At 43.6% G+C, this 23,204-nt stretch overlaps 1 protein-coding gene across 2 annotated transcripts in view; it reads left to right on the top strand.

Moving 5' to 3' along the window:
- LRRK1 (leucine rich repeat kinase 1) overlaps positions 1 to 23,204 on the top strand; it is a 917,814-nt gene that overhangs the window by 794,658 nt on the left and 99,952 nt on the right. For both annotated transcript variants that reach the window (XM_078683102.1, XM_078683103.1), the window contains exons 29-31: positions 10,673 to 10,824; positions 15,353 to 15,470; positions 22,934 to 23,050. In XM_078683102.1, coding sequence (XP_078539228.1) covers positions 10,673 to 10,824; positions 15,353 to 15,470; positions 22,934 to 23,050 — 387 coding nt within the window. The remainder of the gene's footprint in view (positions 1 to 10,672; positions 10,825 to 15,352; positions 15,471 to 22,933; positions 23,051 to 23,204) is intronic.

Raw genomic sequence — 23,204 nt, 5'->3', positions numbered from 1 at the left:
GCACCCAGGACTCAATGTGTTCCATGTCTGTTGACTAGTTTGCAGTTTACCAGATATTGGCTCCAACAGCGTAGATACATGTTAAGTGCTCCACTGGAGTCTTTTATAATTTTTTTGAAGACCTCTTATTTACATTGCGTAAAAATGAAAGGACTTTCATCTGGAGATATTTATGGAAACAAGCTACTAATAGGTTATGATTATGATGTATAGTTTATTTTTGTTGATCCTATTTCCCAACTATTTCCCTCTCAGCTGCTTTCTCAGGCACCATACCTGCTCATTTTTGGCAAACGTATCCTTCTCTGGCATAAAAAGGACCAAAGTTCAAAGAAAGTAGACCATGTCTTGTTCATAGTTTATCTTTATGCCAGTCACAGCATAGCTGAATACCCAGTTTGTAATAAAATGCCATATATAAAGCTAAAAGATAGAGAGCAGAATTACAGATCACACTGATAGTTCTGATGAGAAAAGTCCAGGATTTCGTGGTCAATATCAATATGTTCGAGGCATATCGGCTGCTGACCACACACTAGTGCATAGATCGCCACTCGGTGGTTGGCCACGATGATTACACTTTGTTGTTGTCTTGGAAGAGTCTTTGTTTGGTAGGTGACTCCTCCTGTAGATCGTAGTGCGCATCGGCATCGACTCCATCTTCAGATTGTTTTTTTTCTGCCATCGGGCTCGGATGTGTTTATCGTTTGGTCCCATTACCAATCTCCTTTCGACTTCCAGTCCTACATCATACCATCGGTATCGTCTTCGATAGTAATTCCAGTTACCCGCGTAGAAGAAAGGCTTGTGCTTCTCAATTCCAGCGTTCGTCGGGGCCGTCGGGCCCAACTGCGCCATTGGCCTTTGGCTCATGGAAAGAACACCCTTCAAGAAGTGCCCTTACTTGTGGACACACTGATCTTCATGAGGTTTGCAATCAGTGCTTGTCCCCGGAGCATGAGAGTCGAGATTGCCTGGCCTGCGCTTCATTCCGGTCCAAGAAAACCATCGGGGACTGCCGCGCTCAAAGAGTCATGGTGTAGTCCTCTTCATCGTCACCAGACCTCATCATAGACTAGGCTCCAATCGATCTAGAGTCCAAAGAACAGCAAGACAACATCGTTTCCGAAGCAGAGCATTCAGCTTCCAGAGCCGAGGGACAATTGGAAGACGACGATCTTCTTCCAGCTGGTCAACAGGTCGTGGGTTCAAGTGTCGACCCTGCTCACCCCCCCATACTGGGACAGGCTTCGGTTCCACCTCAAGGTCCAGGTGCACACCGACCAAAACCTTCTGACGCCCTGCCTTCTGGCTCGGCAACAAAGAATCCAAAAAAGCGTCCAGTTGACTCGGGCTCGAGTCAGTCTGTCAGTTCCGACAAGCAGAAGGTCCTCTAACCAATACTAACTCTGGCACCGAAGCAGCCCTCGGTACCGAAACCGGTCGAGGCGAAAACAAGCTCAGCACCGAAAGCGATTCTCAGGTCTATCGAACCGAAGACAACTCCTGTTCCAAAGAACGTCGACCTAAAGCCCACTTCGGCACCGAAACACACTTCGGCTCCAAAGGTCGATGATCCCAAACGCGCTTCGGGACCATTAATTCCAGATCCAAAAAGCTCCGATCCGAAAAAGAAACATGACACCAATTCTATGCAACCGAAACCAAGATCTGCTCCAAAGACCGCAATACACTGTAAAGCCTTCTAAGCAATTCCCAAGCAAGACAAATCGGCATTGACAAAGATATTTCCGCAGAAGAGCTTTTTCGCCCAGATCCAAAACAAAAGACTCTTCGTTTTCATCCAAAGACTGGACATATAATTACAGTGCCTGAAAAGAGGAAAATGGACTCTCCCAAGCCACCTCCAGTTCCTCTTAAAAAACATGCTCAAACTTCCCCCATAAGAATTCCTTCACCATTGCTAGAGATACCAATAGACATTTCTCCTGCACACTCACCATCCATTTCACATAGCCCTACACCAGAGGATGATGACGATGAAGACAATTATTCACATGGGGTAGAAAGTGAGCAGCACATAGATGATACAGATGACACAGACAATATTCCTGGGCCATCAGATGATCCCTGGGAAGATTATAATGCGCCAGATGCACCAGATCTGCAACAAGATGAAGCACACCCTTCTAGACCATCTCCTCCAGATGACACTATTGGGTTTACATAGCTCAGTCATAGGGCAGCTACTTTTCATGGAGTGGACTTACATACAGATTCAGTGGAACAAGACTTCCTTATGGATACATTACTATCATCACATAAAACCACAACCACATTACCTATACTTAATGGAGTGGTAAAACATGCACCAGAGGTATTCAAAGACCCCGTCAGAGCCAGGGTAATTAACCCCAGACTAGAAAAGAAGTATAACGCGGCTCCAACTGACCCAGCATACAGCAAAGGTCAGCTGCCATTAGACTCATAAGAAATCTCAAATGCGAGGAAAGGAGCAAACTCGCAGACAACAGGGGATGCTCCACCCCCTGATAAGGAGTACAAGCTTTTAGATGCTTCAGGAAAACGCACCTTCTCACAAGCAGCCAATGTCTAGAGAATTGCTAACACTCAAGCTTTTATAGCAAGATATGATCAAGCTCATTATGATGAGCTAGAAACACTTATGCAACATTTACCAGGGCTTCTGATTTAATACAAGAAGGCAAGGTCATTACCAATACCTCAATCCGCTGTGCGCTAGATGCTGCTGACACAGCCTCTAGAGCAATAAATACAGGAGTACTATTACGTAGACATGCCTTGTGACGCATCTCTGGGTTCAAGCCAGAAGTACAGGCCAGTATCCTAAATCAACCTTTTGACCAGCAACATCTTTTTGGTCCAACAATTGATAATGCACTAGAGAAAATTAAAAAAGATACTGATACGGCAAAATCCATGGGAGCCTTACAAACTCAGACCCACCGAGCGTTATTTCGTCGCTCTTACAGGGGCGCCTCTGAAGGTTTTCAAACTGACAACACCCCCTCTTCTTATAAAGCGCCCACCCAAACCTCACCCAGTAGATGTTATTACAGAGGAGAATATAGAGGTAACAACAATAAAGGTAGAGGCAGAGTCAACAACCACTGCAATGCCTCTACTCCCAAACAGTGACTTCCCTCCCATCCCCCCAGACCATTCCACTCCTGTAGGGGGGACATTACAACAGTTCCTACCTGTCTGGAACTCCATCATCACAGACAGGTAGGTAAGACAAATAGTCAGTCAGGTTATTGCCTGGAGCTCACTTCCACTCCTCCAACAATACCACCCAGACAACGTCCCATGTCACAGGAGCATCTCACACTCCTAAAACAAGAGGTTGCATCTCTACTGCAAAAGAATGCAATAGAACCGTCCCAAAACACTATCAAAACACAGGAGTTTACTCCCTATACTTTCTCATACCCAAAAAGGACGGTTCCCTCAGACCTATACTAGATCAAAAGCCCCTAAACCTTTACATATAGTCCGACCACTTCCATATGGTCACATCAAGCAGGTTCTGACTCTGTTAAAACAAGGTGACTTCCTTGCCACATTAGATCTCAAGGACGCCTACTTCCACATTTCTATCCATCAAGCTCACAGAATGTACCTTCGGTTCATACTAGGCGGTCAACATTACCAGTTCAAAGTACTCCCTTTCGGAGTAACTACAGCACCTCGAGTTTTCACAAAGTGTCTAGCAGTAGTAGCAACACACTTAAGGAGGGACAACATTCATGTCTTCCCATACCTAGACGACTGGTTAATAAAATCCGAGTCATACCACCAATGTGTACAGCACACGCATCAGACCATCTTCCTGTTACACAAGCTAGGATTCACAGTAAATCAAGAAAAGGTCACATCTCCAACCATCCCTGTCTCAACAGTATCTGGGTGTCACAATAGATACATCCAAAGCAATTGCATCCCCCAATCCAACAAGGATACAAAGTATGCAAACTCTTATACTAAAATTCCAGCCGAAACACTCACTGCCAGCTCGAGTGTTCATGCAAATAATCCGAATGATGGCATGTTGCATTTTCATAGTGCCACACGCAAGACTCCAAATACTCCCCATACAAGAGTGCTTAGCAAGTCAGTGGAACCGGGCTCAACAACAAATAACAGATCTGGTGGTGGTGGACGACCGGACACATCGCTCTCTGCAGTGGTGGAACACCAAAAACCTTTCCAAGAACCGGCCGTTCAAAGAGCCTGTTCCATAAGTGGTGCTAGCCACAGACGCATCTCTCACAGGATGGGGAGCACATTTGGAAGAACACACAGTACAGGGCACATGGACACCGCAACAAAAACTACTCCACATAAATCATCTGGAGTTGCTAGCAATTTTTCTAGCTCTAAAATCGTTTCAACATTACCTATCACGCAAGTCTGTACTAGTCCGTACCGACAATATGACCGCCATGTATTACATCCAAAAACAGGGAGGAACGCACCCCTTACAGCTCTCCCGGCTGGCGCAGAGCATATGGAGGTTGGCCATTCCTCAAAAAATCTTTGTTAGCAGTACATCTACCAGTAGTTCACAATCAAGTTGCAGATCTGTTAAGTTGTCAAAGACAACAGACACACGAGTGGGAACTTCATCCTCAAGTTCTTCAACCTTTCTTTCACAAGTGGGGCCAACCAGAGATAGATCTGTTTGCCACACACCACAACTCTAAATGCCCAAGCTTCGCTGCCAGATATCCACACCCATTGTCCAAAGGCAATGCGATATGGATGAGTTGGTCAAACAAATTTGCGTACGCTTTCCCATCTCTCCCACTAATTCCGTTAGTGGTACGCAAGTTACAGCAACATTACCTCACATTGATTCTCATAGCACCAACGTGCGCCAGACAACCGTGGTACACCACACTACTAGAACTCTCAGTAATACCACATCAAAAATTAAAACTCTCTCCACATCTACTGACACAGAACCATGGAGAGATCATGCATCCAGACCCAATGCAGCTCAACCTAGCGATTTGGCTCCTGAGGTCTTAGAATTTGGATACCTCAATCTTCCGCCAGATTGCATGAATGTCATAAAAGAAGCAAGACGCCCCACCACTAGAGCATGCTATGCAGCCAAGTGGAAAAGGTTTGTTGTGTATTGTACAAATAACAACATTAACCCATTAGATGTTTCTATTCAAAACATTATATGTTAACTGCTCCATCTACAAAGATGTAGTTTAGCGTACTCTTCAATCAGGCTACATCTTGCTGCTATAGCAGCCTACCTTCAAAACAGACAACATTTGTCATTATTTAGAGTACCGCCCATCGAAGCGTTTATGGAAGGACTCAAAAGAATAATTCCTCCCAGGATACCACCCTCCCCGGTATGGAATTTAAATATTGTTCTCACTAGACTTATGGGTCCTCCATTTCAACCCTTGCATAAGTGTGAATTGCAGTTCCTTACATGGAAAGTTGCTTTTTTAGTTGCTATTACCTCACTCAGAAGAGTAAGTGAGATCCAGGCATTAACAATTCAAGAACTATTCATACAACTCCATCATAACAAAGTGGTTCTTAAAACAAACCCAAAATTCCTTCCAAAAGTCATTTCACTGTTCCACCTTAGCCAATCTATTGAGTTGCCAGTATTCTTTTCTCAACCACAAAAAGTTGCGGAAAGAGCTCTACATACATAAGATGTAAAAAGAGCGCTCATTTACTACATTGATAGGACAAAACCATTTCGTAAAATAAAACAATTGTTTGTGTCCTTTTCTCCTCCACATAAAGGTAATCCCATTTCAAAATCTGGGATTGCAAGGTGGATTGTTAAATGCATTCAAATTTGTTACCAAAAAGCGAAACGCACTCTATCCATTCCCCCTAGGGCTCATTCCACCCGTAAATTAGGGGCATCTATGGCATTCCTAGGAAATATACCCCTAGATGATATCTGTAAAGCAGCTACATGGTCTACACCGCACACATTTACAAATCACTACTGTGTAGATGTGCAAGCAAAACAACAAGCTAGTGTGCTCCAGGCTGTACTCAAGACATTATTTCAAACTACTGCAACAAATACTGGTGGTTGTCGCTGAGGAAGAAAACTGCAATGCAATCAATGCACTAGTGTGTAGTCTGCAGCCCATAAGCCTCGAACGGAAAATGCTACTTACCAGTATGCCTCTGTTCTTGGCATGTAGGGCTGCAGGGACACACACGCCCACCTGCCTCCCCGGCTACCTATATCTGTTCCAGTAATATCTTAATTAGATACACAAGACATGGACATCTTTTTCTGTACTCATACAACTCCATCATTTTCCCAATGGCGAAATACAATCTGAAGATGGAATCGATGCCCATGCGCACTACGATCTACAGGAGGAGTCCCCTACCAAACAAAGACTCTTCCAAGGCAACAACAAAGTGTAATAATCTGGGCCCACCACCAGATGGCGATCTATGCACTAGTGTGTGGCTCTGCTGCCCTACATGCTAAGAACAGATGCATACTGGTAAGTAGCATTTTCCTTTCATTCTGTCATCTATGCATTTAATGTTGTGTACACCAATGGCTCTAGCATACACAAACTTTTTTCATCAACTTTTGATAAATGTGCCTTCCTTTTGAAAAACAACTTCCTATCCTCTTTGAGCCTAAGGGGCATTAACCTTGACCAAGCTCTTGAGAAGGGTCCCATTCCAGAAGGATATTCTGCTAACCGCACAAGGGTCATAGTCCACCAAGACCAAATGGCTCATATAGTCCAATCAGTCGCCACTGTATAAGGGATGATCCATCTAATAGTATTTTGGACGATGTCAGCAAATGATGCTTGATAGTGGGAACACTGAGCACCTCCTGCAGATAAAAGACCAAGTCAAAATGGATACAACACAAAATAATATCCGACATCTGCCAAACTATCACAACGAGAGCCCCACCTTCTTTCTAAAAATCTCACCACCTTCAATGGTCCTCAGGGCACCATCAGACTGGAAATGAAGATGTGCAAAGAAAGAAACAGGGCTTCACCATCTATGCACCCAGGATCTGGAGTGACCTCCCCCTATCCCTGTGGTTCCCAAACTGTGCGCCGCGGCGCCCTGGTGCGCCGTTATCAGGAGCCAGGGGCGCCGCGCGCACGATGTGGGAAAGGAAGTGTGAAAGTCACACTAAGAATGTGTCACTTTCGGGCCCCCCCCCGCCTCCGTGATGAATAGGTTGCTCTGCCCCTAGTATCTGCCTTTCTGAAGCAGAGCATCACGGCGGCGAGGGGTGCACAAACAGCGCACACAGGACTCGGCTACAGACATAGCTGTGAGGCCCGCCTGCCAATGAAGATCCAGGCACTTCTTACTCAAAGGCAAAAGATGATGCCCATAATCCCGCATTTTGGCGCCTGGCAGTTCTAACCATTTAAAAAGGCAATCAACTCTTTCAGCTGCTGATGAGCTGTGAAAGAGATGCCGGTCAGTGGCAGAAAGGAAGGTGTTGCAGCACAGGAGGGGGTCATGCTCTTGTGGAGTCACAAGCACCTTTGGTTATTTAGATGCAAATAGAATTGAAAGAGTAAATGAAACCAGGGTCAGGGGCCTGGTGGAGAGCGTTGAGTGGGTGGGTGCAGGGTGGGGGTCCTGGTGGAGAGCGTTGGGTGGGTGGGTGCGGAGTCAGGGTCCTGGTGGAGAGCGTTGGGTGGGTGGGTGCAGAGTCAGGGGCCTGGTGGAGAGCGTTGGGTGGGTGGGTGCAGGGTGGGGGGCCTGGTGGAGAGCGTTGGGTGGGTGGGTGCAGGGTAAGGGGTCTGGTGGAGAGCGTTGGGTGGGTGCAGGGTCAGGGGCCTGGTGGAGAGCGTTGGGTGGGTGGGTGGGTGCGGGGTCAGGGGCCTGGTGGAGTGCGTTGGGTGGGTGGGTGCAGGGTGGGGGTCCTGGTGGAGAGCGTTGGGTGGGTGGGTGCGGAGTCAGGGGCCTGGTGGAGAGCTTTGGGTGGGTGGGTGCAGGGTGGGGGGGTCTGGTGGAGAGCGTTGGGTGGGTGGGTGCAGGGTGGGGGGGTCTGGTGGAGAGCGTTGGGTGGGTGCAGGGTCAGGGTCCTGGTGGAGAGCGTTGGGTGGGTGGGTGCGGGGTCAGGGGCCTGGTGGAGAGCGTTGGGTGGGTGGGTGCAGGGTGGGGGGCCTGGTGGAGAGCGAAGGGTGGGTGCAGGGTCAGGGGCCTGGTGGAGAGCATTGGGTGGGTGGGTGCGGGGTCAGGGGCCTGGTGGAGAGCGTTGGGTGGGTGGGTGCGGGGTCAGGGGCCTGGTGGAGAGCGTTGGGTGGGTGGGTGCAGGGTGGGGGGCCTGGTAGAGAATGTTGGGTGGGTGCAGGTTCAGGTTCAGGGGCCTGGTGGAGAGCATTGGGTGCGTGCAGGGTGAGAGGCCTGGTGGAGAGCGTTGGGTGGGCGCCTTATGCCTTGATGCAGCCGCACTCTGCCAGCTTCTGTCTTTACCTCACTCCTCGTTGAGGGGTCGTCACTCGTGACTGCTGCATGTTGGACAGTATGAGGGGAGAAGGGTGCAAGGCAAAGGGGAGAAGGGTGCAAGGCAGAGGGGAGAAGGGTGTAAGGCAGAGGGGAGAAGGGTGCAAGGCATGGGGGAGAAGGGTGCAAGGCAGAGGGGAGAAGGGTGCAAGGCAGAGGGGAGAAGGGTGCAAGGCAGAGGGGAGAAGGGTGCAAGGCAGAGGGGAGAAGGGTGCAAGGCAGAGAGGAGAAGGGTGCAAGGCAGTGGGGAGAATGGTGCAAGGCAGAGGGGAGAAGGGTGCAAGGCAGAGGGGAGAAGGGTGCTAGGCAGAGAGAAGGGTGCAAGGCAGAGGGGAGAAGGGTACAAGGCAGTGGGGAGAATGTGCAAGGCAGAGGGGAGAAGGGTGCAAGGCAGAGGGGAGAAGGGTGCAAGGCAGAGGGGAGAAGGGTGCTAGACAGAGAGAAGGGTGCAAGGCAGAGGGGAGAAGGGTGCAAGGCAGAGGGGAGAAGGGTGCAAGGCAGAGGGGAGAAGGGTGCTAGGCAGAGAGAAGGGTGCAAGGCAGAGGGGAGAACGGTGCAAGGCAGAGGGGAGAAGGGTGCAAGGCAGAGGGGAGAAGGGTGCAAGGCAGAGGGGAGAAGGGTGCTAGGCAGAGGGGAGAAGGGTGCAAGGTAGAAAAGGGTGCAATGCTGAGGTGAAGTAGGGTACAAGGGGAAGGGGGAGAAGGGTGCAAGGTGGAGGGGGAAAGAGTGCAAGGGGGATGGTGATGAAGTTAATAATTTCCCCCCCCCCCCCCGAAAACATTTCTGCGGATACCCATGATCGGAGCCCACCTCACGTAAACTTCTTGTAACGCCACAGAGCTCCTTGAGCCTTTCTCTAGCCTGGTTACTTTTAGTGGGAGTGCTTTATACTACGGTATGTATGCATTGAAATGTACTTTATAAGATCTTTGTGATTGCAAATAAAGTTTTATGACAGTGACGGCTACTCTCTGAATCCTTCATCATGTCTAGGCTTGATTCTTCATGTAGACCAGTGGTTCCCAAAGGGTGCACCGCGGCACCCCGGTGCGCGGGTAAAAAATGATGGGGAGCCACGGCCAACTGCCAATTAGGTCAAGGGAGCCACGGGTCAAAAATGTTTGGGAACCACAGCCCTATCCAATAAGACTGCCCGATCCTAATCCTGTTTAAAAAGAGCTGAAGACACACCACTTTAAAGAACACTACAAAATCTCACATAACAGTTCTCCTCTGCCCTCAGAACCTAGCTACTGCTCGTTGACTGTATCGTTGCTTTTGACTCTGTACACAGTCTACTTACTTCCTTTTGGCTCACTTCACACAATACAAATATGACATATGTACAGAATGAGGTAATGTTTACAAAATGTAGCCAAGTAATTGGTTTCATGATTCAAAAACCAAAGAATCAACTAAGACTCTGTTATGACTGCAAATGCAAGTGCAATGCTTAATATCACTTCCTCATTGTGTTCCATGCCATGTGATTAGATGAGTGTGGAACTGGCTGTGAGAATGGACTAGGTGGGAAATCTAAGTTTACATTTGTAGTTCGGAAAATAATTCTCTCTGCAAAAACCGTCCCACCTCAAAAAACGTCCAGCAGGATTACCATGTTAAGGACATAGAGACAGGTCTTTACTGAACATTTCTTGGATGTTCTGGTGTGTTTTTGAAGACCACATTCTGTAGTAGCTTCAGAGAGCTCTTTAATTCTTTATCTCTCGATTCAGCATCCAGTGACTTGTCTGCTTCACAGGAAGCCATTTGTCAACTATTGATGTTATGGCTTTCGGTGGAAGGGGGTTCCATTTAGACCTGAATGCACCATAAGTACCACTGAAAAGAAATTGTCCTGAAGAAAGTAGTAGTAGTAAGAATGGTGTGAAAACAAATTTTACCCAAAATAATGACTGGCCTTTGTACTTTGCATCATATTCTTTTATGGTAAAAAACATTCTGTAGATTGATTCTATGGTGCTCAGATAGTGAAAGCCACATTTTGCTTTCATGGTACAAATGTATTGGGAAATGCTCAATTTTGCAATGCATGTGTAGCATCGCTTTATTGTGATCACGTCAATGATGTACAAATATGCATTTATATTAACCTAACATAGTTGTAATGGAGTGCTTAACTGTGCTATTCTTCCCACAGCGTCCATTAGCAACATCTGTTGTGTGGCAGATGCAAGATCCCAGCTTTGCTGTCTTCATGTACCTGCTGGAGTGTGGAAAGCAGGATTCCTTCTTCTGCTCACAAGGACCAGAGCACACTGTAGTATTCTGGGATGGCAAAGATCATGAAAGGTGTACTCTAATATTCCTACATCTAATGACTTGGCCCTTAGTAATTCAGTTGTGTACATAGCTGCAGACATCCACTGTGTATCACTATCACTTTAAAGCAGTTTATTAGGTTGCTTGGTCAGTCGGTAACCTGTGTGTCTACTTGACTCAATCTGTGAAGCAAATCATTTGTATGCAGCCGCGGTCCGTGCCGGTAACTGCGGTGGGGCGGTGGGGCCGAGTAAGGAGGGATTTCGAGGGACGATGCAGAGGGAAAATTAACTAAATAATTATTTTTCCCTCAGCATCGTCCCTCGAAATCCCCCTTTACTCCGCCCCACCTCAGTTACGGACCGCAGCAGTTCGTATGACTTCACAAAAAGTCGCAACTCCTTGCAAAATGCATTGTTTTTTTTATTTATTATGACATTCAAGAAGTCAATTTGCTTTCGATTCTGGTAGATGTTGAACCCATGTGAATTTTTTATTTTATTCATTTAATTAAAAGGTTTTATATAGGATGAACTAGACCCTGAAAGGGTATCAGAGCGCTTTACAAATGTTACCTCAAATAAATAGTTCGATACACTAGGAACAAAGATACGAGTAGATATCAGGGAAAGCATAAGTGATATCAATATTAGTAGTGGATCCAGAGGTCACTCAAGAGTGTGTTAGCCATTCGTCCTTAGAATCCAGTGCAAATCCTGGTTGGTGAGCTAAATCAAGTGTTGGGATCGAAGTAGGGATTCGTTCATTAAAAGCAGTTTGACTTCTTTTTTGAAGGAAGCGCTTGAAGTGTTCATTCTGATTTCTAGGGTAGGGCATTCCAGATTCTAGGTGCCGGTCCGGAGAAAGTACGGTTGTATGTTTTCTTTTTCTGAAATGTTTGAGGTTTCAATAGCAAGTTGCTGGTGCTTCTCGACGTTCTGCCACCACCTGATAATTCCAGTTTATCAGCTAAATATCTTGGTGTGTTGAAGTTCAAGGCTGTGTGTGTCATGCAGGCAATTTTTAGCTGTATTCTTGCCCCATAAGGGAGCCAGTTCAGTGTCTTTAGATCAGGGGTGATGTGGTTGTTCTTTTTGGAGCCGGTGATAAGTCTTGCGGCTGCGTAGGAGCTAGTCTGGATCTTGGCAGACCACATAAGGTTGTATTCCCAAAGTCTTTTCTGGATATCACTAGAGCTTGCACAGCTGATTTGAGGTTGTCAACAGGGGATGGAGGGTTCTAGTTTTCTAATAATGTTCATAAGAAAGTTTGCTCCTCTGGTGGCTGTGCTGATGTGTTCCTGCATGGGGGGATTTTTGTCGAGTTTTATGCCCAGTGATCTTGTGGAATCTATAATATGTGGTTTACAGTTGAAGGCTGTTAAGCGTTTCATCCAGTATTCAATGTCGCTGTGGCCTCGTGGTGGGGTAATTAGGAGGAATTTGGTATTGAGCGCATTAAGTTTGAGGTGGTTTCTGGTCAGCCAGTTGTGGGATTTTTGCAGAGTTGTATTTAGTAACCGGATATCATCTGTGGATGATATTTTTAGGTATAGTTGGGTATCATCTGCATATATGTGGTGATGAACATTAGCGAGTTTCAGAATTTCGGTTAAGGGCTCTATGAGTAGATTGAAGAGGGTAGGTGATAAGGAGGAACCCTGAGGGACTCCCAGGGTGACCGCCGTGGTAGTGGACAATGATTGGTTAATCTTGATTCTTTGGGATCGGCTGTCTAAGAAAGAGGCGAACCATTTTAGGACAGCCCCTTATAAACCCTGTCTGTGTTAAAGTAAGTTCAGGAGACTGTTATGTTTGACGTATTGAAGGCTGAGGGTAGGTTTAGGAGGATTAGGAGGCAGATTTCATTTTGATCTAGTATTCTGAGCACATTATCGACAATGTATGTCAGAGCTGTTTCTGTGCTATGGTGCTAACGGAAGTCTGATTGGAACTGGTCAATGAGGTGAAATTGAGTTTTATGGCTGCATAGTTGGGAATAGGTGCATTTCTCCAGTAGTTTTGCTAGGGTAGGAAAGGTGGATATTGGACGGTAGTTATCTGGGATTGAGTGGTCAGCTGTGTTTTTTTGTTTTTTTTTTTAGAATGGGGGTTACCAGCTTTTAGACAGTTTGGAAGGGTTCAGTGCAGTAGTGAGGCATTCACTATCTTTGTTCAGAGGGGTATTAGAGATGTTTTGATCTTGCTGAAGATGTTGGCTGGAAGAGGGTCGCAGAAGTGATTTGATGGTTTGAGTGTTGTTAAGATCTTGAGAATGCTTGAACACCAGTCTCGCAAAATGGTAGATTCCTCCTGTCAGTATAAGAGTTTACCTTTAGTACATAATCTGTGAAATAGTATTGTACATGTTTTTGTAAGGTTAGCAATCAATTCTTCCAGGAGTCCTCTTCGTGGAGCAACTGATGTGCTTCTCTTTACAGCATAAGTTATTTCATAAATTTGGATGTCTATTGAGATGCACGTTTTTGTCATTCCACCAACAACTCTGATTATCCCCACCATGATTTATTTGGTTGTAAATTTTTATTATTTAAACATATTTTATTTCTTTTAGTTTTTTGTGTTTGGTGGGGGGTGAAGTACAATTGCTATTGTTAAAAAAACAGAAAACAATCAAATTGCCGACATGTTTAAAATGTCAAATGTAGTTTTTTTTCAAATTTTTAAATATATATTTTGAATAGTTTTTTAAAAGTTTTTGTTTATATTTAAAAAAAATTATTTTAATTGGTTCTTCTAATACCGTGGTGTCTTTAATTTGTGCCCCAGTCCAAACCAGCCCCCATTGTTTTTCCGTTTGGTGGGGAGGAATTGCATTTACCATTTTAACTCCAGTTCAACCAAGTGTGCATTTTCCCCCGTGCTCGTTAGACTACAGTTAGAATAGTAAATCTGACTCCCCAGTGTATGCCTTTTTCCCAGTGTTGGTTGGACTGGAGTTTAAATAGTGAATGTGACCCCTCCCCTCCAATGTATGCACTTTTGCTAGTGTTTGTTAGACTTGAGTTAGAATAGTAAATCGGAGAACTCTCTTGACCCTGCCCAATGTATGTATGTTCTTTGATGTTTGTTTGACTGGAGTATGAATAGATGATTAGATGATACCCCCCTACCTAGATCCATCTTAATTTTTGCATTGCCTGTCTCAAATGTTACTAGAGTTAGAATAGTGACTCTGACCCTGTTACTGTATGTACTTTCTCCAATATATATAGAGCTGGAAATAGAATAATAAAATCACCCACCCCCAATGTATGCACTTTCTTTAATGATTGTTGGACTGGAGTTAAAATAGTACATCTGACACTACCCCAATCCCCACTACTTTCCCCAATATATATGTTGTATTTGAGTTGCAATAGAAAATATTGTGGCTTCAAAGTATGAACTTTCCTTAATGTTTATTAGACTGGACGTAGATTAATAAATCTGCAGCTCCCACCAACATTTTCCCCCATTATCTTTGAACTTGAGTTATTATGGTAAATCTGATCCCTACAATGTATGCATTGACCACAATGTTCGTAAGACTGGAAATAGAATAGTAAATCTGACCCTCCTCATTTATACCCGGTCCTCGATGTTTGTTAGATTGGAGTTATAATAGTAATGACCCCCCTGTCCCAAAATGTATGCATTTTCTCCAATGTTTGTAGGATTGTATTTAGAATAGTGCTTTAAACTCTTTTTTTAATTCTTATTTGGCATTGTTTTATTAGAAGTTAGGCTGCAGATGTTACTTCATCCTGGAAAGGTTTTTAAAGTACTTAAGCATATTTAATGCATGACTATATATTTTGAAGAATATTTTACTTCTTTTAACTACTTTATTTTGTTTTTTTAATTATGTTCAATTTTTCCATATACTTTTAGAAAATTCAGATTTTTCTTATGTATTTTAAAAAATATCTATTTTTTTAAGCATTAATAACTACACATGTTCCGTTGTATTTTATTATTTTATGTATATTAATAATGTATGTTACTTAAGTATTATTTTTATGTATGTGAATACATTTATTGTAGTTCCTAATTTAATATTAAATGTTGCATCAAAATGTTACGTTTTATGTATTTTTACAGAAAAATATTTTTATATCGTTTTTTATGTTATACATATTTAAATATATTAAAGTTTTAAAGACTAGTTTGTTTTTATTTTATTACAATAATGTTAATTACTATTAAAAACATACACTGTCCAAAATGTCTATATTTTGGACCAGAATACATTTGTAGTCTCTATTTTTAATTTTACATTATGCGTATATAAAGCTGATATTTTTATTGCCTATTTTAACAGCATTTGTGTGCCACAATTGTTTTGAGGTCGATATTTTGTTATACAACCAATACTGTTCAGTGCTCAAGTATCACCTAACTATAAGAGTGATAGGGACACACTTTTGAAACCAGATGCGTATGTCAAATTATGTTTTGTACACTAGGAGAGGACTGGGTCTTTAAGGTCTGCTTGTAGATCTCAGTGGAATTATCAGAACAGATAATATTCTAACAATTATTATTGCTGTCCACAGAAACTACACTGTTGTGAACACTGACAAAGGTCTGGTAGAAGTACAGAAAATGAGCAGCCCGGGAATGAGTATATGCCATCAGTTGAAAGTACAGAATGCACTTTGGACAGCCACATCGGTATGCACTTTTTGAATAACCTTAATGAATTGTTTGACTTAATAGCTACTATCATACCTAGTAATGACAATGCAGAACTTGGGTCTTGATATAATACTTTATTTATTTTAGAGTGTTTGGTATAGCACTGCTAGACCCCTGTGGAAATGAACTTACACAACATCTGAAAATGGAAGCCAAATGATGTAATAATTACATTAATGATGCAAGTGAGAGTTATATACATTTGTAGGGTGACATTAGTATAGCCATAAATATATATATATTTGTAGGAGGCAGTAACTATATATAGGGAGGACAGCAGTACAATGGTAAGGTACTTAAAATATATGGATTTCCAAGAGGACAGGGTTAGTACGAAAAGGAGACTTGAAGTTCACATGAACCTCTGTGTGGGTATAAGAATTTAACATGATGGACAAAGGTGTAACTTACACCTATGAATAATTTACAAGTGTAATTTACACTTACACTTTTGAGTAACTTTACTACTTTAGACTTTTCACAAAATCTGAGAGAAAAGTTACTCCAAAGTGTAGCCTTACATGTCTCTACTGCCTGAAATAGGGGGTGGGGGCAAACATACTAGTGTGAGTTACTACCACGAATAAAGAATCAGCATTGAGTCCAGCACCCCACATGGCCAAGGAATGATACTGCAACATCCTCCAATAGAAATCAGTGGAGGTAGGAACTTAAAACAAAAATCCATAGGAAATACTGTTAAATAAAATTATTTAAAATAGTCACAAATATAAATAAATATAATTTAATGGTAAAAACAATATCTACATTTTAAAGAATATATAGTTTACTTTATCATAGGGAGATTTTCACCCAGACTGCAGAACCTCCTTGTGGTATAGTATGGGGAAAGGTAAAAAGAAATGTTTATTAGACTGGAAAAACATTATCGAAAAACATGTATGCTAATTATTTTAAATTAATTGTATTTATGTATTATCATTTTGTAGTGCAAAAGAAAAAATGCTACGTCAATATTACCTTAATTTTAATTAGATATTCAAGTAATTTTAATATATATGAAATTAAAGAAATATTATTTTGCAGAAGCTTACATTAAACAATGAACTCCCATCTAAAGTAAAAGTAAAAAAATATATAATACATTAATAATTTGTATATTTTACATATTATGTATTTATTTATATCTTTAACTATTTCAAATAATGTAATGAATCATTATTTCCTAATAGGTTTTATTTTAAGCCCCCACCTCCATTATTTTCTGTGGGAGAGCATTGAAGCACCAGTAGTTGGCCCTCTGTGGTGGTGGACTTACTACAGCTCTGAGCTGAAGTAATTTACTACTGTTTTGGATCCATTTTTGGCTGAAGTAACTTTAGAAGTACAGGTTTTGAATAGCAATGCGCTTACTCTTTTTGGATGGGTAGACAACCCTTTCTAAACACCTCCATAGCACTACCTAATCCCTTCCTTTTTCCTCCCATTTACCTTGACCTTTAGTAGTAAGTATTCTCCAGTTTCCAGCCACACTCCCCTCTGACATTTACTACTAAAATGTATACTTGTGTGTTTGTGTAGACTCAGCACTAGGGGTATCTCTGCGCAGAAAAAGTTAGGAGAGGTGGAAAAGGTTTGTGAATAGCATTTTGTCCTCTTTTTGTACAAACTATACAACAAAATGCTGTTTATGAATAGGACCCAGTATGGTATTAGTGGTGCAACTGAGCGGCTTTACATATTTCAGATTAGCAGCAGTACAATGGCAGTGCAACAGTGATCAATCTGTACCATCAGTAGGCATGAACAAAGTGTGCAATGTTAGGTGGTGTTGACAAGGTTACCCTTTAATATGGCTTTGAAGATTTGCAATGAGAGGGTTTGGGAAAACATTTCAGATTATATCTGTATTCACTGAGAAGGTATACTTGAGGGTGGACATTTTTTTTCTCTCACCATGGTGTTTTGATAAGTTTAGATTTGCCTTATAGGTTGCGTTTTTGCATATGTCGCCCGAAGTGGGAAGGGTATGTCCAGACGTGGGTCCCGTGCTCACTACACCACTGGATTCAAGCTAGCCTGGCTGATGAAGGGTGATGCCCTGAAACCGGTCCTAGGATGCTTGTTTCCGGTCCAGGGAGGACCTGGCTTGGCAGTTCGGGCTGGACTGTTCCCACAAAGAACAGGGTCAAGCCATATTTGCATATGGCTGAGTCCAAACTGGGGTGGTGTGGTGAGCAAAAGAATGATGGATTAAACCTAGATCCTTGTGACTGGGGGTGAATATTTGCATTGTCCAGCATTCCGTCCATTAATTGTTTCTTTTGCGTTTTTTTACCGGTCAGTTCCTGTTTTGGCATAAGGTTGAGGAGATTAAAATGTATCTCTTTGTATGAGACACAAGCTGTTTTAGAAGTGTAGCGAGATAAAAGTGTCAACCACATTCAATTAATCAAGCAGGATTTATAAAGCGTGGCTTGTCACCTAGAGGGTCCCCAGGTGCTTGCTGTTGGTATCAGTCGAAGAACTAGGGGCCCCATTAGGATGACGGGCAGACATTGTCCGCCCGCCACCCTATCGGAGAACGGGACCGCCCGCCATAAGGGCGGGGGTCCCGTGGGGGGAATTAGGATGTGCCCGCCACAGTGGCGGGAACATCCTGTAGTTTTAGCATTGTGTCGGGCGGTGCACTCTGCACCGCCCGCCACAATGCTAAAAATGCTTTTTCGCATTTGCATATGCAAAGCGGCAGGCACCGCGCGGTGCCTGCCGCTTTGCATATGCAAATGTGGGGGGGGGTACCATAGGTACCCCCCATGTGCCCCCCTGACAGTGGCGCCAACCTGGGGGCCCTGCAGGGGGCCCCCGCAGCAATCGCCGCATGCCTTTCCGTGGCGGCATTGCCGCCGCGGAAAGGCCCCTAAGGTAAGCCATCGTAATATGGCTGGCGGTGTCCATTGGACACCGCCACCATATTAATCTATTACCGCCGCGGTCGAAAGCGGCGGACGGTCTTTCCGTCCGCCATTGTCCCCTACGCCATCCTAATCAGGCGGAGGGGAAAACGAGAGTGGTTGTCGGGCGGATTGCCTCTGCCAGGGTGGCGGTAGCCACCGCCACCCTGGCGGAGGCAATCCGCCCGATATCCTAATGGAGCCCTAGGTCTTGAGCCCCTTCCTGAAGTCGTTCAGTGAGGGCGAGGTGCAGAGGGGGAGGGTGTTCCAAGCTTTGGTGGCGAGATGGGAGAAAGAGTGCCCTCCTGCAATGCAGCAGAGTACGCACGTGGTCTGTGCGAGGGCAAGGTGAGTGGAGGTTTCTGTGGGTCAGTGGAAGTGCAGATAGTGATTCATGTAGGTGGGTCCTTGGTCTTGGAGGGCTTTGTAGGCGCGTCTCAGGAGCTTGAACTGGCACCTCTTCTGTACCGGTAGTTAGTGGAGGTCCTTCAGGTGCTGGGTGATGTGAGTTCTTTTGTGCAGGTTGCAAATTAGTCTGCCTGCTGTGTTCTTGATCATCTGGAGTCTTTTCACAAGTTCAGTGGTATTGCCTGCATAGGGTGTGTTGCAGTAGTCCAGTCTGCTAGTGAGGAGAGCCTATCCATGCTCTTCCTGGTGTTAATGGGGTGCCACATGAAGATTTTGCGGAGCGTGCGTGGCGGGTAGAAGCAGGCTGAGGAGACAGTGTTGATCTGACGTTTCATGAAGAGTTCGCTGTCGAAGATGATGCAGAGGTTGCAGGCATGGTCTATCGGCGTGAGGGTGGGTCCGAGTTCCGTTGGCCACCAGGAGTCATTTTAGAGGGTGGTATGTTTGTTGAAGATGAGGACTTCTATCTTTTCGATGTTGAGCCTTCATCCAGGCTGAGACCTTCTTCAACACAAGTGGAAGGTTTCTCAATGCGAGCGGTAGTAACCTGCTGTGACTGCCCACGTTGAGAAATCTCGCCGGCAGGTGGTCTAGTGTGCGATATTCCTCGCTCGCTAACTTAATGTTGGCGAGTCTCAAGAAAGAAAAAACTCCACTTGCTCTTCTACGCTGAGTTTTTCGGAATGCTACGCAAAGCATGGAGTGGGAAAACTCAGTGAGCGGAGCAGAAGTTTCTGCCCAGGCCTAGTGCTGACAGCCTGCGATCTGTGTATGTGTTTGAAACTGTTCAGCTTTTGGGTGTCCCTGACATACCCTATGCCCAGCTGGTGGGAGTCACATTGTGAGGTTGATAGTTTGTGTGGTCAGAGATTATGTTGTCCCTGTGCTGAGCCGATTGATTGGAGGATGGTACTCAAAATGTATGCTTTTTGAGTGTGTCCTTCTGACAGGTTGATAGGGTATTGTGTGGTTGCAGTATTCTCAGTGAACTTTGTGTTGTACTTTTGCAAATGTGTTTTGAAGTTGTTGCTCCTGTGCCAGAGGTCAAGGTGTCATGATTTGCACAGTACAGTTCGTGTTTTCTAATATTGTTTGTATGATACATGGGAAGAGAGCCTTCACTATGAACTGTGTGTTTTTTCAGCATTACCTCCCTGCCAGGGGAAAAAGATGGTGCTGCATGCAGTACTTTAAATAACTCAATTGTGTTAGAACTCATTCTGTTGCTTGACAGACCGACAGCTTTTTGTTAGTTGGCCATTGCAAAAGGGGGTTACATTGATTTCAGTATGTATTTCCTTAATTATGTTTATACCAAACTCAGTGGTGGGAATTTTGACCACTGATTGTTTATGCAAGTGGGGCTTACCCTTGTGTGAGGATCTGTGCACGCTGGTCTTCCTTAGGGGTACTGTTGGGACCACCAGTGCCACTACTGTAAGGTGGCTCACTGTTTTTCTAGTTCCCTTGTCTTCAATGCCCCTTTTTCTCCACTAGTTTTCTGATGGTGGTGTGTTTTGTCTTTTTGTTTCATTTGTATGAAAGGGAGGTGGTTTATTCTCCCCTGATTGATACCTCAGTGAACTTTGTGGCGTACTGTACTCTTGTGTATGAGTGCCTCACTGTTACTTATTCCTATGTCGCTAGTTGATGCTATATTATAGTTGGCATGCCACAGAAAAATAGATCTAGAATTTGATCCAGAACCTGGGAACACACTGAGTACTAATTATTTGTTTTGGTGGGGCTTCCCATGACTGTCACATGACCACCCACTTTTCTGTAACAGAACCACTAAGGAAAAGAACTTGGGTCAGATGTATCATTATACTTGTCGCAAAAACTGGTAGAACATCACAACCATTATTACATGTTGCCAACTAACCTATGTAGTAATAGATCGGTTTGTAAAGTTCTGAAATTGAGCGTCACAATCCTACTTAACTCATTAATATTCATTAGATAAGCTGCATATTGCTGCTCACTCCTCTTGGATACGTAGGAATGGTGGCCTGCAAGGGTCAGCAAGCCACCATGTCTGCGATTGCATGTAAAGATTTTTTTGTTTTTAAAGCAGCTCAATTTTCTTAAAGGAAAATTGACTGTTTTAAAAAAAAAAATGGGGGGGGAGTTCAGCGTTTTTTATAGCGTAAACTTGACCCGAAGGTATCCGATTGCTTTACATGAGCACCAGATGAATCACAGGCAGACACATTCATTTTGTTAGTCACGGGGAGATTAAGTGATTTGGCCAGAATCATAGGATGTTGAGCGTCCCTTGCTGAGACTTGAACCAGGTACCCCAGCTTCGATGTTGACCATTCTAGCCGTTAGGCTACATTTTTTAAGTTTCTTTCAGACGGGTCAGTGGTCCCCTTGATCAAAATACTTCCCTACTATATCGTTATGCAGTCACAACCCCATTTTAGAAGTCAGTATGGGAGTTATACATAGGAGAAAGCTTTTTTGCAGTCCCAAACTCAATTTGGAGTTTTTGCAACCATAAAAAAGCCCAGAGACCCTTGTTTTGTACGCGACCAGAGACATTTTAAGGCATGGGCAAAGACCTTGAATAATTCTTAACCAGATTTTTTTTAATACTGTTTCTCTTTCAGTTAGTTTTAATGTAGGTAATGTGTGAAAGTCTATTACAGACATTTTGCATAGAAATGCGGTTTGTTTCATGCTACATCCATAAACACAGTTTTTTTAGCTCAAAACAGGGCCTCATATATAGGATTGGTGAGCTTCTGCTGTGGTAGAATATTGAAAACACACGTCGCTATCCATGAATATTAGACGCAAGTTCTTTAGAATTTGGACGACTGTGTCTGTGCACTGTCAGTGACCTGGCCAAAAAGGTCACGAAAGAGCTGAAACTGGGACACTAGTTCAAAACTGTTCCGAACAAGGGACCCCAAAATACAATCGGCCCGGGCCCCCAAAACCCTTAAGATGTCCATGTACGTGACAGGTACTGCCGCAGACATGCAAGACATCAGGGTGTTAAGATCTGAGTACTTTTGATTATTTGTACAATTATTTATAAAAATTATTTCCGTGCATTTTCCCAATACAATTTTTAAGAGTTTCAAATGTCAACTTTTCAATTCTAGACCCCCTTTTTAATGCGTAGTAACTTACCTTTAGTAAGAGAAGGTCAGTGTAGCGATAAAAAAATTATTTTGGTGCATATATGATCAGTTGCTTTTTTTCATCTCAAGTTCCTCCAAATCCTAAAATTTTGATTGCACATATTTGAAAATGTTGTTTTTGTTCTGCCTGCCTTTTAAAGACAATCAAATTGCACTTTTGTGTGTAAAAACATAACTGCCAACCCACAAGTAACTACTAAGGCACTGATCCTGATGATGATCCTGTTGATCTTTTAATAGAGATCGAAACGCCGTCGACTTTTGTAAAACACCATATACTGTGAATGTATACTGTGATATGCTTGTAATGGTGTATACTGAATTTCTGTCACTGTCTCATTTACAGAAATCTGTTGCTTCTGCCTAAATACTTTGCTCTTCTCTTGACTAAATTCTTCACCATGTCATTCTGTAAACGTTGGGGTACAGGCTTGTGCTCTACTTTGAAGAATTGTTGAAGGTTGAATTAGTGTGATTATTGTTCAAAAAAATTAAACATTCTTGGACCGCTGTCCGGCTGGACAAGTCATACTTAATATAGTTTCCATTGTGTCTATATTTATTGTATCTATATTACCTTTGCATAGGACCACTGTTGTTGCAAAAAAAATGTTTGAGTATGCAAACAAATGTTTGTACCTAAAAATGGGATTACACGTTTGGTGCAAATAGTGGCTCTTTGGGTATTGCTCACCACTATTTGCAATTCCCAGGACTACAATAGGCATAATATTTTATACGATCAGTGATGGGGGGAATAAACACACATTTTATGTTATTCTCCATTACTGGATGTGCAAATCATTGAAAATTGCACGCCTGCTGATTTATGCATCCTATGCTCACGTATATTAATCAGCACGTTTGCACCTGCATTACATGGACCCATCCTAATTGTGTTATCCAACTGGAAAAAATACACCAGTTAAACATATTAATATAATTTCCCTTTCTTTGATAGGATCAGAAGATATCCGTATACCGGCTACAAGGGATGTGTCCATTAAACGCCCCTGAGAAAATTCTCGACACGCCAGCCATTGTCACCTGCTTCCTAACTGTACCAATTGAGAAAAAGGTGAGGAGACAAAATGCTATCGATCATCTGCATTTTACATGACTAAATATTTGCTGTTTACAAAAACTAGGAAGGAAGCCGTATTTGCACCTCTTCTAACAGCCCTCCTCCCCCACCACCCCCAGCGCCTTGGGACCCTCACGGGTAAGTAGTG

Source organism: Lissotriton helveticus, chromosome 3_1 (genome assembly GCF_964261635.1).
Source record: "Lissotriton helveticus chromosome 3_1, aLisHel1.1, whole genome shotgun sequence".
NCBI classification, from domain to species: Eukaryota; Metazoa; Chordata; class Amphibia; order Caudata; family Salamandridae; genus Lissotriton; species Lissotriton helveticus.
The sequence above is the reverse complement of the archived record's forward strand: the minus strand, read 5'-3'. Positions and strand labels throughout refer to the sequence as shown.